This window comes from Ambystoma mexicanum, chromosome 2p (assembly GCF_040938575.1).
Source record: "Ambystoma mexicanum isolate Mex_15411 chromosome 2p, UKY_AmexF1_1, whole genome shotgun sequence".
Taxonomy (NCBI): Eukaryota; Metazoa; Chordata; class Amphibia; order Caudata; family Ambystomatidae; genus Ambystoma; species Ambystoma mexicanum.
The window spans coordinates 653,301,852-653,314,929 of record NC_090923.1 but is presented as its reverse complement, the minus strand read 5'-3'; the positions used below and the strand labels follow the sequence as shown (position 1 = coordinate 653,314,929).

At 44.5% G+C, this 13,078-nt stretch overlaps 1 protein-coding gene across 4 annotated transcripts in view; it reads right to left on the bottom strand.

Moving 5' to 3' along the window:
- ACTN4 (actinin alpha 4) overlaps positions 1-13,078 on the bottom strand; it is an 896,467-nt gene that overhangs the window by 485,253 nt on the left and 398,136 nt on the right. For all 4 annotated transcript variants that reach the window (XM_069644198.1, XM_069644197.1, XM_069644200.1 and 1 more), the window contains exons 5-6: positions 7,877-7,964; positions 7,403-7,481 (exon numbers count right to left, since the gene is read on the bottom strand). In XM_069644198.1, the coding sequence (XP_069500299.1) occupies positions 7,403-7,481; positions 7,877-7,964 (167 nt within the window). The remainder of the gene's footprint in view (positions 1-7,402; positions 7,482-7,876; positions 7,965-13,078) is intronic.

The window sequence follows — 13,078 nt, the reverse complement described above, 5'->3', positions numbered from 1 at the left end:
GCAATAATCCATTTTTGAGAGCGCAAGTGCTCTGGCTAGCATTAGGCAACTCGTAGTGGACAGGTAGGCTTTGCAATTGTAAATTAGCTTATTGGTATAGGCTGTGGTGGCTGCCACTGAGCTGACTCGTCTCTTGATGGATAATGTAGAATCGAGATAGAGCCCCAGAGTTTATTTTTTTTGAGACCTTGATCGAATTGCCATCAATGTTGAAGGCTGAATACCACTGGTCCAGTTTGCTTAGGCGTGCCTGCGTACCGACGATCAAGAGCTCAGTCTTGTCGTCGTTGAGGCAGAGGCTATTGGTGGCCATCCAAGCCTGGATTTCTAGGTAGACATTGTTCAAGAGTCTAGAATCTGTACCATAGCTGGCAGGGGATGAGGACTTGGGTAACTGCATAATTAGTGTAGACGACACCCAGGATGTCTAGTCGATCGAAGAGCTTCGTAAATATGGTGTATAGCATAGGTGATATGCATGATCCTTGGGGGACTTCACAGAGTGTGGGGCTAGGGTCAGCGGAGGCTGTAGGGGAGAAAACTCTGGTGGTCCTATTGGAGAGCAAGGAGTTGATCCACTAATGCATTGGAGGAAAAAGCTGCAGGTGAGGTGTTTGGTGAGGATTTGGTGGCAGACGAGGTCTAAGGCCGCTGATGAGACTAAGAGCAGTAGGATCACTATCTTACCATTGTCCTTCGCTTCGTCCATTTGGATCTTTAAGTTGAGGAGGGCAGTCTTGGTTCTATGGCTAGGCCTAAAGCCAGATTGTCTGAGGCCAAGAAGATTGTTCTCCGGATTTGCAGGTATGCCACTCGATCCAGAATTTTTAAGAGGAAGGTGACGGTGGGGATAGGTCTGTAGTTTGTTGGGATATTTGGCTCTAGGTTAGGTTTTTTCAAGAGCGGCATGACCCAGGCTTCCTTGAGATTGTTGGGGACTTGATTGGAATTGAAGGAGGAGTTAATCAGCGAGGCGATGAAGGGGCCAAGTCTCTAGCTCCTTCCTTGATTATTGTAGCTGGACAGAGGTCACCTTGGCAATGCAACTGTTTTAGACCCATGATAATGTATTCTACTTCCTTCTGTATTACTTGGGAGAATGCGAAAGGAGTACATTGCAGGAGGCTATTCTCTGGCATAGGCGTTGGCCGAGGGCAACTTGCGAGGCTAGTTTTTTTTAGCTTCAATCTTACTTTGTAACAATGTGATTTTACCAGCTATTGCTTGCTGGATTTTGGTGCACCAGGCTGCATCCTTAATACAGTCCTGAGAGGTTGGGGCTGGGGATTCAAGCTCTTTTAGGATACTAAAGAGCTCTTTGCAGCTTGATTTAGCATTGTTGATTCTTGACTTATAAGTTTCTTTTTTGGCGGCTACAATGACTGATTTGTAAGACGCTCCTGCTGAGGTGAAGTGTTTCATTCTGGCTGGTGGGTGATTTGCGCCAGAGGGTTTCCGCAGCCCTTTCTGAATTTGAGGATTTTCAGTTCTGGTGTAAACCATTTGTTAAGGTGCCCAGTTGGTTTAGCCTTTCTTAATTTGACTGGTGCAGAGATGTCAAAGGCTGATTGGAGTGTGGTATTATACAGGCCATCTTAGTGGCATCTAGGGTGTTGTACTTAGATCGGTCCAGGATGTTGTTAATAGAGGGCCTGAGGCTATCAATTGAGATGTTTCAGCAGTTTCTTGATAGGGTGGCGGGAGGGGGGGCTATGGCAATGCGCTAGGGGGTAATTTCCTGGATGGAGAAGGAAATGAAGTGATGGTCTTACCAGGCTACTGGATAATTCTGTAGGATTGAGATGGAACAGTTGAGGTTGGAAACCCAATCCAAGATTCTCCCTTTGGAATGAGTTGGAGCTGTAATTCTATGTTTGAACCCCAATTGGGCTGTGGAGTTTTCCAGACCTAAGGCATTGGGGGGTCCTTTAGGCCAAGATTGAGGTCGCCCAAGAGGATGGTCTGGGAGCCTAGTTTAGTGTTGGTAGAAAGGAGGTTGATGATGTCTTCGCCAAGTGGGCGGTAGATAAGGTGCAGAAGGATAGTTTGGGTGGGCGAGAGTGCAGGTTTGACCGACAGAAGTTCTGCCGAAGGAAGGCTGGTGAAGGGGTGGCTCTGAGTCCCAAATGTGTTTTGGAAATGAAAGCTAAACCGCTGTGCAGTGCAACTACAATTTAGGCGTTGGTACCACCATGCCGAGGTCACTGCTCTGCTGAGAAAACGCCCCATGGGACTCGGATGGCTGTGATCTTATCACTGGAGGGGGAAGTTCTCTCGGAGCTCGGATCCCAGATGAGGCCCAGGAACGTTGCAGTCTGCCTGGGCTGCAGTGATTTGTGTGCTGCTGCCGTCTTGCAACCTGGGGTAGGCACCATATTATTGCCCACTGATTTGACATTCACATTGGTTTACTGCGACCGCCTGCAAAATGGGGTCAGGCTCAATGGATGTAATCACCTTGTACTTCTCTTTTTGCACTTTGCGTATGATATAGTACCTTTTGCATGTTCTGTGCTGTTTTAATTCACCTTGTACACTTCCTTTTCTGTAACCTGAAGCACTGAAAATAAGTTTAAGGAGCCTAGATACCTTAAGGTTTTGCGCGCTATACAAATAAACAAATCAAATTAAAAGAGTGTCATTGGCTGGGGGCAATAGGACCATAAGGACACAGATAGGCTATAGAGGAGACCAGCAGTTTTGGTTTAAATTTAAACTACTTTCTTTTTATCGAGGATTCAGAGCCTGCCTGGGAATATTCATGAGCATGTGAATCCCCCTGCCCCATCATTGATTTCAATGGGATTCATAGTATGTCCCCCTAATCCTTGCTGGAATAGTGTCACTTACCAGCTCTGCTCATCTATTTCGGGGGAATTGGTCTGTCCCAAAGGGTGCCAGTGAAATTATGTTGCCTGCATTTTCCTTTTGTAACCCACACGAACATAAGTGGGGTGTTACATGTGTATTTTCTATCCCTTTTGTCTGCTAACTTTACGCTTTGGTGATGTGCCTATGGCAGGCAGGTGGCAGTGAAACAGGTTTTACAACCCTTTTCGGTGAACTACCTCGTGCCACCTTTCTTTACTGCATAATACGTGTTTGGAGTACAATATACACAAAATGGCTTCCCTATGTGGTTCAAGACCTGCCCATTAACTTTTTGGCTATCCGGTTGAAAACTCCCAAATAAAGGCATGCACATTTGCAGTGTCTAGCGCTGTACTCTGGAAAGTGCCTTGAGTAATCTGGTTGAGCCTGGGCTTAAGAGTCTAGTATGAATCCACACCTTTCAGGGATCTTTGCTGGGCAGATGTTGGGTAGGTGGTTGTCTGCCTGGACTGCACTTGGGTATTGAATAGTGCACAACCTTCCAATTGGTGAGCTGAGGCAATCCAAGCAGCCTGGATTATGTCATTTGGGCCATACTGGAGGTCCCCCACTGAAGACAAAAAAATCCAAAAGATGTAAGGACTGCATTGAAGACCCAGAAGATGGCTAACGAAGTGAAGCAGCATTGCCCAAACGAGCCACCGGTTAAACTCAGCGGCCTCTCCTCCTTCAAAGGAAGACCTTCGACTGTGCCCTGCTCCCTTTGACTGATGGAACAACTAATCCTACTTTAGTGCCCTGCCAGCTGCAGTCTTCGGAAGTGCCTGGAACCCTGCAGTGTGCTGATCATTCCAAGACCAGGACTCTGCTGTAACGGTTGACTCCCCAAGCTGCAAATTTGGACTCTACAGGTCCTCAACTTGTGCCCAAGGACCAGTTTCCTTATTCAGCTGCTCTCCATTCTGAAGAGAGGCATGCCTGGAGCCTGCTTGTTGCTGCTTCCTTGAGCTAAGCATGCCACCACTTACACATTATGTGCTGTGTCCGAATGGCATCTCATCGTAGAAATCCTCAAGGCCACTTTGATGTCTGCCCCATCCTTGAACTGGAGAATGAAACCACCGCCTAGCTGAACCTGAACCCAAAACCTAATACAGCCACTGCACCCACAACCTCTAGACCACGCCTTTCAACATCACTAAGTGGCACGACAGATTGAGGACGCCGAAGGGTGGTTGCTTGGAAAATCAGAATTTGTGGTGCCACTGTATATACTCTACTCTGAGGGCCCAGGCCCCATAGAAATTGCTGGGCAAAACATCCACCCCCTATCAGTATTCTTTCACTGCTTTTAACAATTGTTTAATCTCACAGATTAAAGACTGCATAATATAATTGCCCCACTTAAAATGCGTACAAGTAAACCCAAAGCCCACCTAAATAAATGGTTTACACCTGACCTCAAGGCCCTACCCAAGAGAAAATGTGAATCTAACTGGAAACTATGCCCAACCGATGAGAATAAGGCCAACCTAACATCCATCTCACGCCACTACAAAAAGGAAGTTTGCCTGGCAAAGAGGAACTCGTAACGATCGTATTGCCAACTCCAATTCAAGTATGAAGGAACTCTTCTCTATACTGAAGGAATTTGAATCAGCCATTGCCATACCAGACACCTGCACTAAGGACCAGACCTGGTGCACAGATATTCAACATACCCTAGCTAACTAAATAAATACCCTCCAAAACAAAATCCAACAAAAAAAAAAAAAAAAGACGTGCTCAACCTCGCTAATCTGCCCATGCCACCACCTAATGTCACCCACAATACCCAAACTAGTAAATTCTCCTTCACCAAAACTACTTCTCTAGAGGTAGAGAAAATCATCCTCACCCTTAAACCATCCAACTACAAAGGGGACATCTGCCCAGCACAGTTAATAAAAGACGCTGCCAAAGATTTATCACCTTTTATCTCCAAACTTGTTAACGCGTCCTTCTCCACGGGCATCATCCGTGCTAACTTAAAACAATCTTGGGTGCTCTCGCTGCTCAAAAAGCAGACATTAGACCCTCTTATCCCCACTAATTACCGTCCAATTACCACAGTTCCATTTCTTCTGAAGATCTTGGACAAAGTGGCCTATACGCAGATTCAAAAACACCTTGAACTAGTTAGACAATCTGGCTTCCTCCCATTACACAGAACGGAAACCGCCCTTATCGATTTAAAGACCCAAATAGACTATCTGAGAGATCAAGGTAAGACAGCTCTCCTCCTCTTACTAGATCTCTCACTGCCTTCGATCTTGTCGACCACATTTGGACACTGCCGCTCACTTCTCCACCCAAGCCATCAGTTGGATGGAATCCTTTCTGAGTGAGAAAACTATGAGAGTCCCCCCCCCCCCCAATCGGCAGCAGCGGACCCCATACCCATCACATGTGGAGTCCCTCATGGATCCTGAGTCTCCCCTACTCTTTACAATATTTTCACCAAACCTCTGTTTGATGATCTGGATAATCTAGGTATCACCTACACCAACTATGCGGATGATACACAGATTCTCCTCCCGCTTTCTGGGGATCATAGCAAGGACAGGGAGTTGGTGAACAGAGTGCATCTTCTCATTCAGGCATGGATGACAACCCATGGTCTCTGCCTGAATGATAAGACAGAGTTGATCATTCTGGGCACACAAGCCAACATCAACAAATTGGGCCCGGACTACTCTGCATTCAGTATTGACGGAAATGTGATCAAAGTCTTGAGGGAAGTAAAAACACTTGGTTTTTACCTCGATTCTACCATGTCTTTTACTAAACAGGTTAACGCCCTCACCTCTACCACAGCCTAAACCTGCAAACTAATAAGAGCAGGTAAGCCCTTCTTATCCAATAACAGTTGTCTGATCCTGGCGAGAGCCCTAATACTTTCCCGACTCGACTACTGCAATGCCCTCTATTAGTGGTGCTAACAAAGCCACCACCCAAAGTCTCCAAACGTTACAAAATAATGCTCTTAGAGCTGCACTCGGCATAAAGAAAAGGGAGCACATCTCCGCTATTAGGCGGCAACACAAATGGCTCTCTACTGACAATAAAATCCATCTAAAAATGATCTCCTTGACCCATAAGGCTCTCAACAATGCTGCTCCCTATTAGTTGCCGGACAAAATAAAAACATCCAATAGACCTACGAGAATTGCCAAGTCAAACTGCCTGGTAGTACCCAGATTTAGACTTGCCAAAATTGGGGGTACTAGCTTCCCTGTGAGAGCTGCCAACTTGTGGAACGCGTTGCCACCCAACCTAAGAGTAGACCAACCTTTTCACACTTCAGAAGGAACTTTATCAAACACATTAATGCTAACAATGCCTAGACACTGAATATGATTCCTTTCCACTGTACGATTAACCCTTTTCTCAATGGCACATAGGTTATTATTAGCTACCTTTCATTATGCCTATAACTGTTATATGTACATTCCTGCACATCTGAGTTTCTCCTGGTAACCACTTAAACACATTGTACGTTTGTATTGGTATTTATTCAAAATAATGGTCTCCATTTTTGCAAATGGATGTGTTAAAATATACCCGTTTTATACTGTTAAGGTTGAATAAAAAAAGTTTAAACAATAAAAAGAAATAAAGAAAATATATATATTAATTTGATGTGTATTTTGCAGTGCATGGTATAAGTGTGAAAATCCCTTGCTCATTACCTAGGATGGACTCTCGCAACCCTCCGACAGGGCTGGTTGTGGAAATCCCTCTGAACAGCTAGTCAAAGTTCAAGGAGCGAGTCTGCTTATGGGTTCTTAAGTCTTCCATGGTTCCCTAATCAGATACACTGGATGTGAGGTCCACTTGAAGCTATTGTTGCCTTAATATAGGTGGATGAACCTGGGTAAACAGACTGTCTGGTGTCATCCTCTTCGATATATAGGACTGGGAATCTGCCTTTTTCCTTGTAGGGATATGGACATTAAATACTTTTCTTTTCTGCAAATTGACCTAACTCAAGACTGCTTTTCAAGCCACTTTGAACCTGGGTTGTACTATGGTCAAGCCACAGGCCCTTTTCAAGCTGCCTCATCAGAACCACACACACACACACACACACACCTGCAGGCAGCACTGTGGACAGTGCACTAGAGTGGAGACGGGACACATTTAAGTTTAGTTTCAAGAGTTGTACCGTATAACTTTATAAGGCTTGTAATTTGAAGCAAACAATAGGTTTACCCATTTTAGACTAATGGAACAGTGGTGCCTTGCAACTGTGTGAATACTAGAGTAGAGTGCAATCCATTTGGGCTTAAAAAGGATAGATGACTAACGTTACTTAACCAGTTCCCTATCACTTATATCAGTTGAGCTGCATACTTCAAAAGTAAAAATAGGTGTTGACGGGAAGTTCGCATCTTACTATCCATACTCTACCGACATCTCAGGGAAAGCTAACAAAGTGGGCTAGACCTATGTAGACATCAAGGAGTAAAAGAAATATCATGAGGGAGGCTTCTGTGAACTGCAATGGTAAGCAGACAAACAAGCCCACCTTTCTCAATTTGTCGTATTCAATGAGTTCTGGTCGGTGTCTGTGGATCAGAGCGTTGAAGGCCAGGCCATCTTTCCAACTGATGAAAAACACAAAACAAAGTAAATTTCTGACCAAAACGTACATCTCTCCCCTTCACCCTGTATGTTAGTATCACTATCTATTTGAGAAAAATACAAATTCAGAGCAATAAAAAGGTCAAACTGCCATCTGGCAAACTGCCGTTACCTTAAAGCCTGCGATGTAAGCACAGAAACCCCCCCACAAACTAATACTTTTGGGTCCTTCCGGTCCACAGAGAAAGCAACATGCACAATTCAGCACCTATTCAATCTGTTTCCATCATCTCTAAAGTACATCCAATCACATTAACTTCACACAACTCGAGAAGCACTTTCCCATTAAGGATATGAATGGTAAAGTAGTCCTGGTAAACAACTATTTAACGATCTATAGGATGCACTTCAAATTTACCTTATGTGGAAGTTTTGCACATTAACATTCTTGTATGGTGCAGTCTTTCTCTGGCACCACAGCAACAATCCTTCCTTTGCAGATGTTTCTGGAGGAATAAAGGGGTTAGGTCAGTCAACAATCAAACAGGATGAAAAACATTCGACAAGACTTGCAAATAAAAAAACTTCATAGTGCTTCTGGTACTATTATAGCCCCTGCTCTACTGCCTTCACAACTGCCCAGGAATGCCTGCAGTGAAAGTGGGAAGGGAAAAGCTTCCCAAAAGAAATGTGTCACCTTAAAGCTGTCGAGCATCACACCATGTGGGTAACACTGCTCCCATCCATGCATCACCAACCGTGTGCCATCTGTTCCAGCATTTTTTCAAACAAAGCTTGTGGCAAAATAAATACTACAGATTGCATTTTAAAGGTGAGAGAACCGAGTACAGTAATGGCTGTAGTAATGTTTCCTTACCATTTCCTCCTTTGCTTACTCCTTCCAAAATGTTTGAGCAGTACCTATCAATTAAGTTGGCTAGAGAAGACGGCACATGCCCAGCCAGGGTTCAAATGAAAACATTGCCTTAGACTTTAACAAAAAGGAGCATTATTTGGAGAAAATGCATTAACGTAATAATGCTTACAAAAAGCACAACGAGTTGCAAAGCTGGCACACCCTATACAATCCTGCAATGGATAGATCTCCATAGCCCTCATGAAATGAGCTTGAAGCCTCTGACGAACCGTTAGATTTAAATTTGTATTAGCCCGGGGGATACTATCCCTCTAGCAATAGTTGCTTTCGCAGCTGTAATGTGAAGGGACAGTCCACCACAGTATATAAAAAGATGATCCAACTTTATTAAAATATTAGCCCTATCAAAGTACATTTTGAAAGTTCTATAAAAAATAAATGATTGTTACATCTACTGGGCTGAAAAGCATGCTCTTTAATGGAAGGAAGGGCGTTCTCGCGAGTAACGTTTACATTCTGTCAATACCTTTGAAACAAAAGAAGCAACTTGTCCTCCTGAATGACAAAAAGGATCTTTTAACAGAGCATAACACTACCACTTGGCTAGCTGAAACAGCACATAGGAAGGCAGTACTCCATAGCAGGAACTGCACAAGGCCAAAGGCTTATGTATATTAGCCCCCAAACCAAAACCAAGCGCACTGCAAAACTGGACATTAAAATGGAGTATTTAAATTGTCTATCCACTTTGTGTAAATCTTACAGCATCCAATATGGTCTAATGGGATAGGCACCAATACCCAACAGGTGATGTTTTTGCGATTGAATCAAAATCCCTGCATTAGCAAGTAGTATAGAGAAAGGGCATCTTCTTTTAAAAATCCCAGTGATCAACTCTTATTTGCTCTTGTAAAGTTATCATATACAAACATTTCTAGCTGCCCGCACAAAAGATGTGTTTAGCAATAGAGTGAAAGACTGCGTGTGCTGCTGGGCTATATCTTGAACATGACCATCAACTGAAACATGTTTTTCAACAGATGCACCAGCTCTGAAAACCATATCTGTTGAGGCCAAAATGGAGATAGAGTCATTAGGATCCTCCAACAGTTAGAAACTCCTGCGCCTCAACACATTTCGATGAAGAGGAATTGAGAGAAAGTCTTAAAAGACTAGCACGAACCGGTCCATACTAAAGGTGTCAACCAGAGATAGTTCCCAATCCCAGCCAGGAAGCAGATTGCAGATATCGTTGGTGCTCGGAGTAGCACATATGCTGAGCTGTAGGTAAGTACACTGAACCTTAGCTAGACCGGCACAACAAAGAAGCACCTACACATTTACATTCACTAACAAAAACATTGTTAAAAAGGGACGTTATGGTTAAGTTGCACTAGCAAAAACCTATGAAATTCAATAGAAAAATGTTACAGGGATGTTTTGGTTACAGGTAAAACCGAAGAAAAACAACAGAATTCGACAGTTATGGTAAGCTAGGCAACTATAACTCGTGCCACCAGTGTGCACTGCAAGGACTAACACCCATGACATCAAAGATGCCATCACAAATCTCATTCATGACATCACATGTGTGGCTCTCTGTTTTGTTCACTACCATAAGTAGGCCAGGTGCTTTTCTTCAGTTAGGAACAAACAATTCAAAAGGTTCTACATTTGTGTACAGCATATATGAGAAGAGGAAAGCGTAAAACAGCACTGGTTTCTGTGCATGCAGATAATCAGTTCTGTTCTGAACAGTTTCTGGCAATACTGCACCTTTTTAGCTTATTTTAATTCCCTTGTATATGGTCATGATTGTATGTATTGTGGTGTCTTTATGGTTTATGTGCAGTAGTGCAACTATGTAGTTATAAAGGCAGTGGTAGCTAACTACATGTTTCACAGTACCAGACACTCTAAAACAAATGCATTCATGATTTCACCATGTAACATGGAAAGATTTTGAAGGTTACACTTCCATGAGGCATGGTGCAGACAATGGCTACATTTGCACATAAGTTCCTTCATGCACAGTAAAGATGTGTGTAATACAATGGTGTTTATAGCAATGCATGCCTCCATGACCTACTTATCTCCTGATAGTTCTTCCAATAATCTTTGATAGTTTTCTGTCACCATTACAATAACAATCCCTTCTGGAGGCTTCCTATTAAAACTACATGCACATGCAAGGTCATCAGTGATGTCATGAATGAGATTTGTGATGGTATTTTGAATGTAATGGTGTTCGCCCTTGAAGTGCACACTGGTGGCCCGAGTTATGGTTGCTTAGTTTACCATACTGTCGAATTTCGTTTTTTTTCCCCTCAGTTTTACCTGAAACCATAACGTCCCTGTAACAAGTTTTTTCCATTGAATTTCATAGTTTTTTGCTAGTGCAACTTAACCATAACGTCCCTTTAACAATGTTTTTGTTGGCGAATTTCATAGGTTTTTAGTAGGGCACTGTAAACAGAAAGTAAGTTGATTTAGCATAGCATTTTCTGTAAAGAAGGTCGGTATTTGGTACGGCAACATAACCATAACGTCCAGTTAACAGTTTGTTACTGATTCCGTGGCTGCCCTCGTGATAAACGTGTGGAAAGGGCAAATTGTCTGGTGTATGCATCCATTTGCGCTATCCCTTACTTTTCCGAATACTGTTGGTGTATCGTAGCAATTACAGATGTACATAGTAAATGTTGTTTAGTGTGTCAGTAGGCTCTCTTTGTGTTGCGTATGTGCAATCACGCTGCAAGTATCCGTAGGACTCCATTAGTGACCGCATAGCTGCATCTTCGAATGCACTTTTAAGTAGTTGTGGAAGCGCAAGTGTTGCCGTTCCACACCTAGACCCATGCATAGGTCATCCACTGTATGCTGGTTAACACTGTCCCAGTCGCCAGCCCTATGGATTCATGCAGTAGGATACCGCTTTTAAAAAACTGCTGCCGACTTGGTGGGTGGCTCTGGAAACTTACCAATGTGTGGCTTAAGCACTCCTAACTGTATAACGGCCACTGCTAAACAAGGAACAGCAACCTGCAGTGTCACGTAGGCATGTTAAAGGTTGCATTAGGAACAAGTTACTTACCTGTAACTGTTGTTCTCCAGCATGGGTCTGGCATGGATTCACATGCTCATGAATAAAGAATACATAGCAGTACACACATGCACAACCACGGGGAGGTGGCAAGGCTCAACATTAAGCATCTCAACATTAAGCATCTCTTACCTCCTCACCAGGCTCACCTTTAAGTGAACAGGTTGGGCAGCACTAATTGACCGACTCTGGACTCCTCCCTGGAATCCCGGTCGATGCAGAAGAATTTCGCAAAGGTGTGCGTCGACCTCCACGTAGCAGCCCTGCAGATGTCCAGGAGGGACACACCAGACAGAAACGCCGTAGTTCCAGCAATCGCTCTGGATGAATGGGCTCTCGGACGGTCAGGCAACGGTCGGTTTGACAACCGGTGACAATGGGTGATGCAGCCGGAGAGCCACCTGGAAATGGAAGCCTTGGAGAGGGCCTTCCCTAGGTTCACAGGGCCAAAGTTAACAGCTGTGATGTCTTCCGAAAACACTGTGTGGTCCATGTAGAACTTCAGCACTCTAGCCACATCCAGCATGTGCAACGTCCTCTCAGCCGGCGAAGGCAACGGTAAGAAAATAGGCAACACCAAGGGCTCGTTGAGATGGAAGACCGTCGACACCTTGGGCATGAAGGAGGGGTGCGTCCGCTGCACCACCCTAGTCTCATGGAATGTCAAGTAAAGGGGGGGGGTTTACAAGAGGGTCTGGATCTCTCCCACTCGTCGTGGGGAGGTGATAAGAAACGCAGTTTTTCACGATAAAAACTTCAGCGGTGCCGAATGCATAGGCTTGACCGGGGGACCCATGAGCCTAGTCAGCACCACATTGAGCTCCCACAGCGGGGCCGGAGCCTTCACCGGTGGGAACGAACAGAAAAGCCCTTTTATGAATTCCTTGACCAGGCGGTGTGACCATAACGATGACCGCCCGGGAGTTCTGGTGTAGCAAGAGATAGCCGCCAGATGAACCTTGATGGAAGCATGAGCCAACCCTGACTTGGCCAGTGACAGTAAGTACGGCAGCACCTGCGATGCTGTAATATGTAGAGGGTCGAGTTTCTGCGCACAGCACCAGACGGTGAACCTCTTCCACTTATGTCCGTAGCTTTTCAGTGTAGACAAAACCCTGGCCTTGGCAAGCACTCCCTTGCAGTCCGCCAGGAGATCGCATCCACCAAACTCTAGCACTGTAGGATCCAGGCCTGCAAGTTCAGCGACCCTGGGTTGTGGTGCAGAATCGCGCCTCCTTCCCTGGCGAGAAGTCTTAGTTACTTACCTGTAACTATTTCTCCAGCATTGTTATCTTTCATATATTCAGATGCTTGAATATTCCCCTTCAGAGTGGGATTCCTCGGTGATAAAAATATTTATTAAAATTGTTTTAATATACATTATCATAGAGAAGGCATGTAAATGCCCCATTGTGGCCTATGAGCCATTCCATTGTGTAGTCCCTCCACCTCACTTTGGTCCTTTATGGCCCCGACCAATGAGGTGGCAGGGTTTAAGCTCTGCCCCAAGCAGCCATCTTCAGAACCGTAGGAACTACAGTATGATGGGTGCTGAGCATAGGAGCAGCCTCTCAGGGGGAGGCGGGTGGGCGCATGTGAATCTACAAAAGATACCAATACTGGAGAAGAACAAGTTTCTT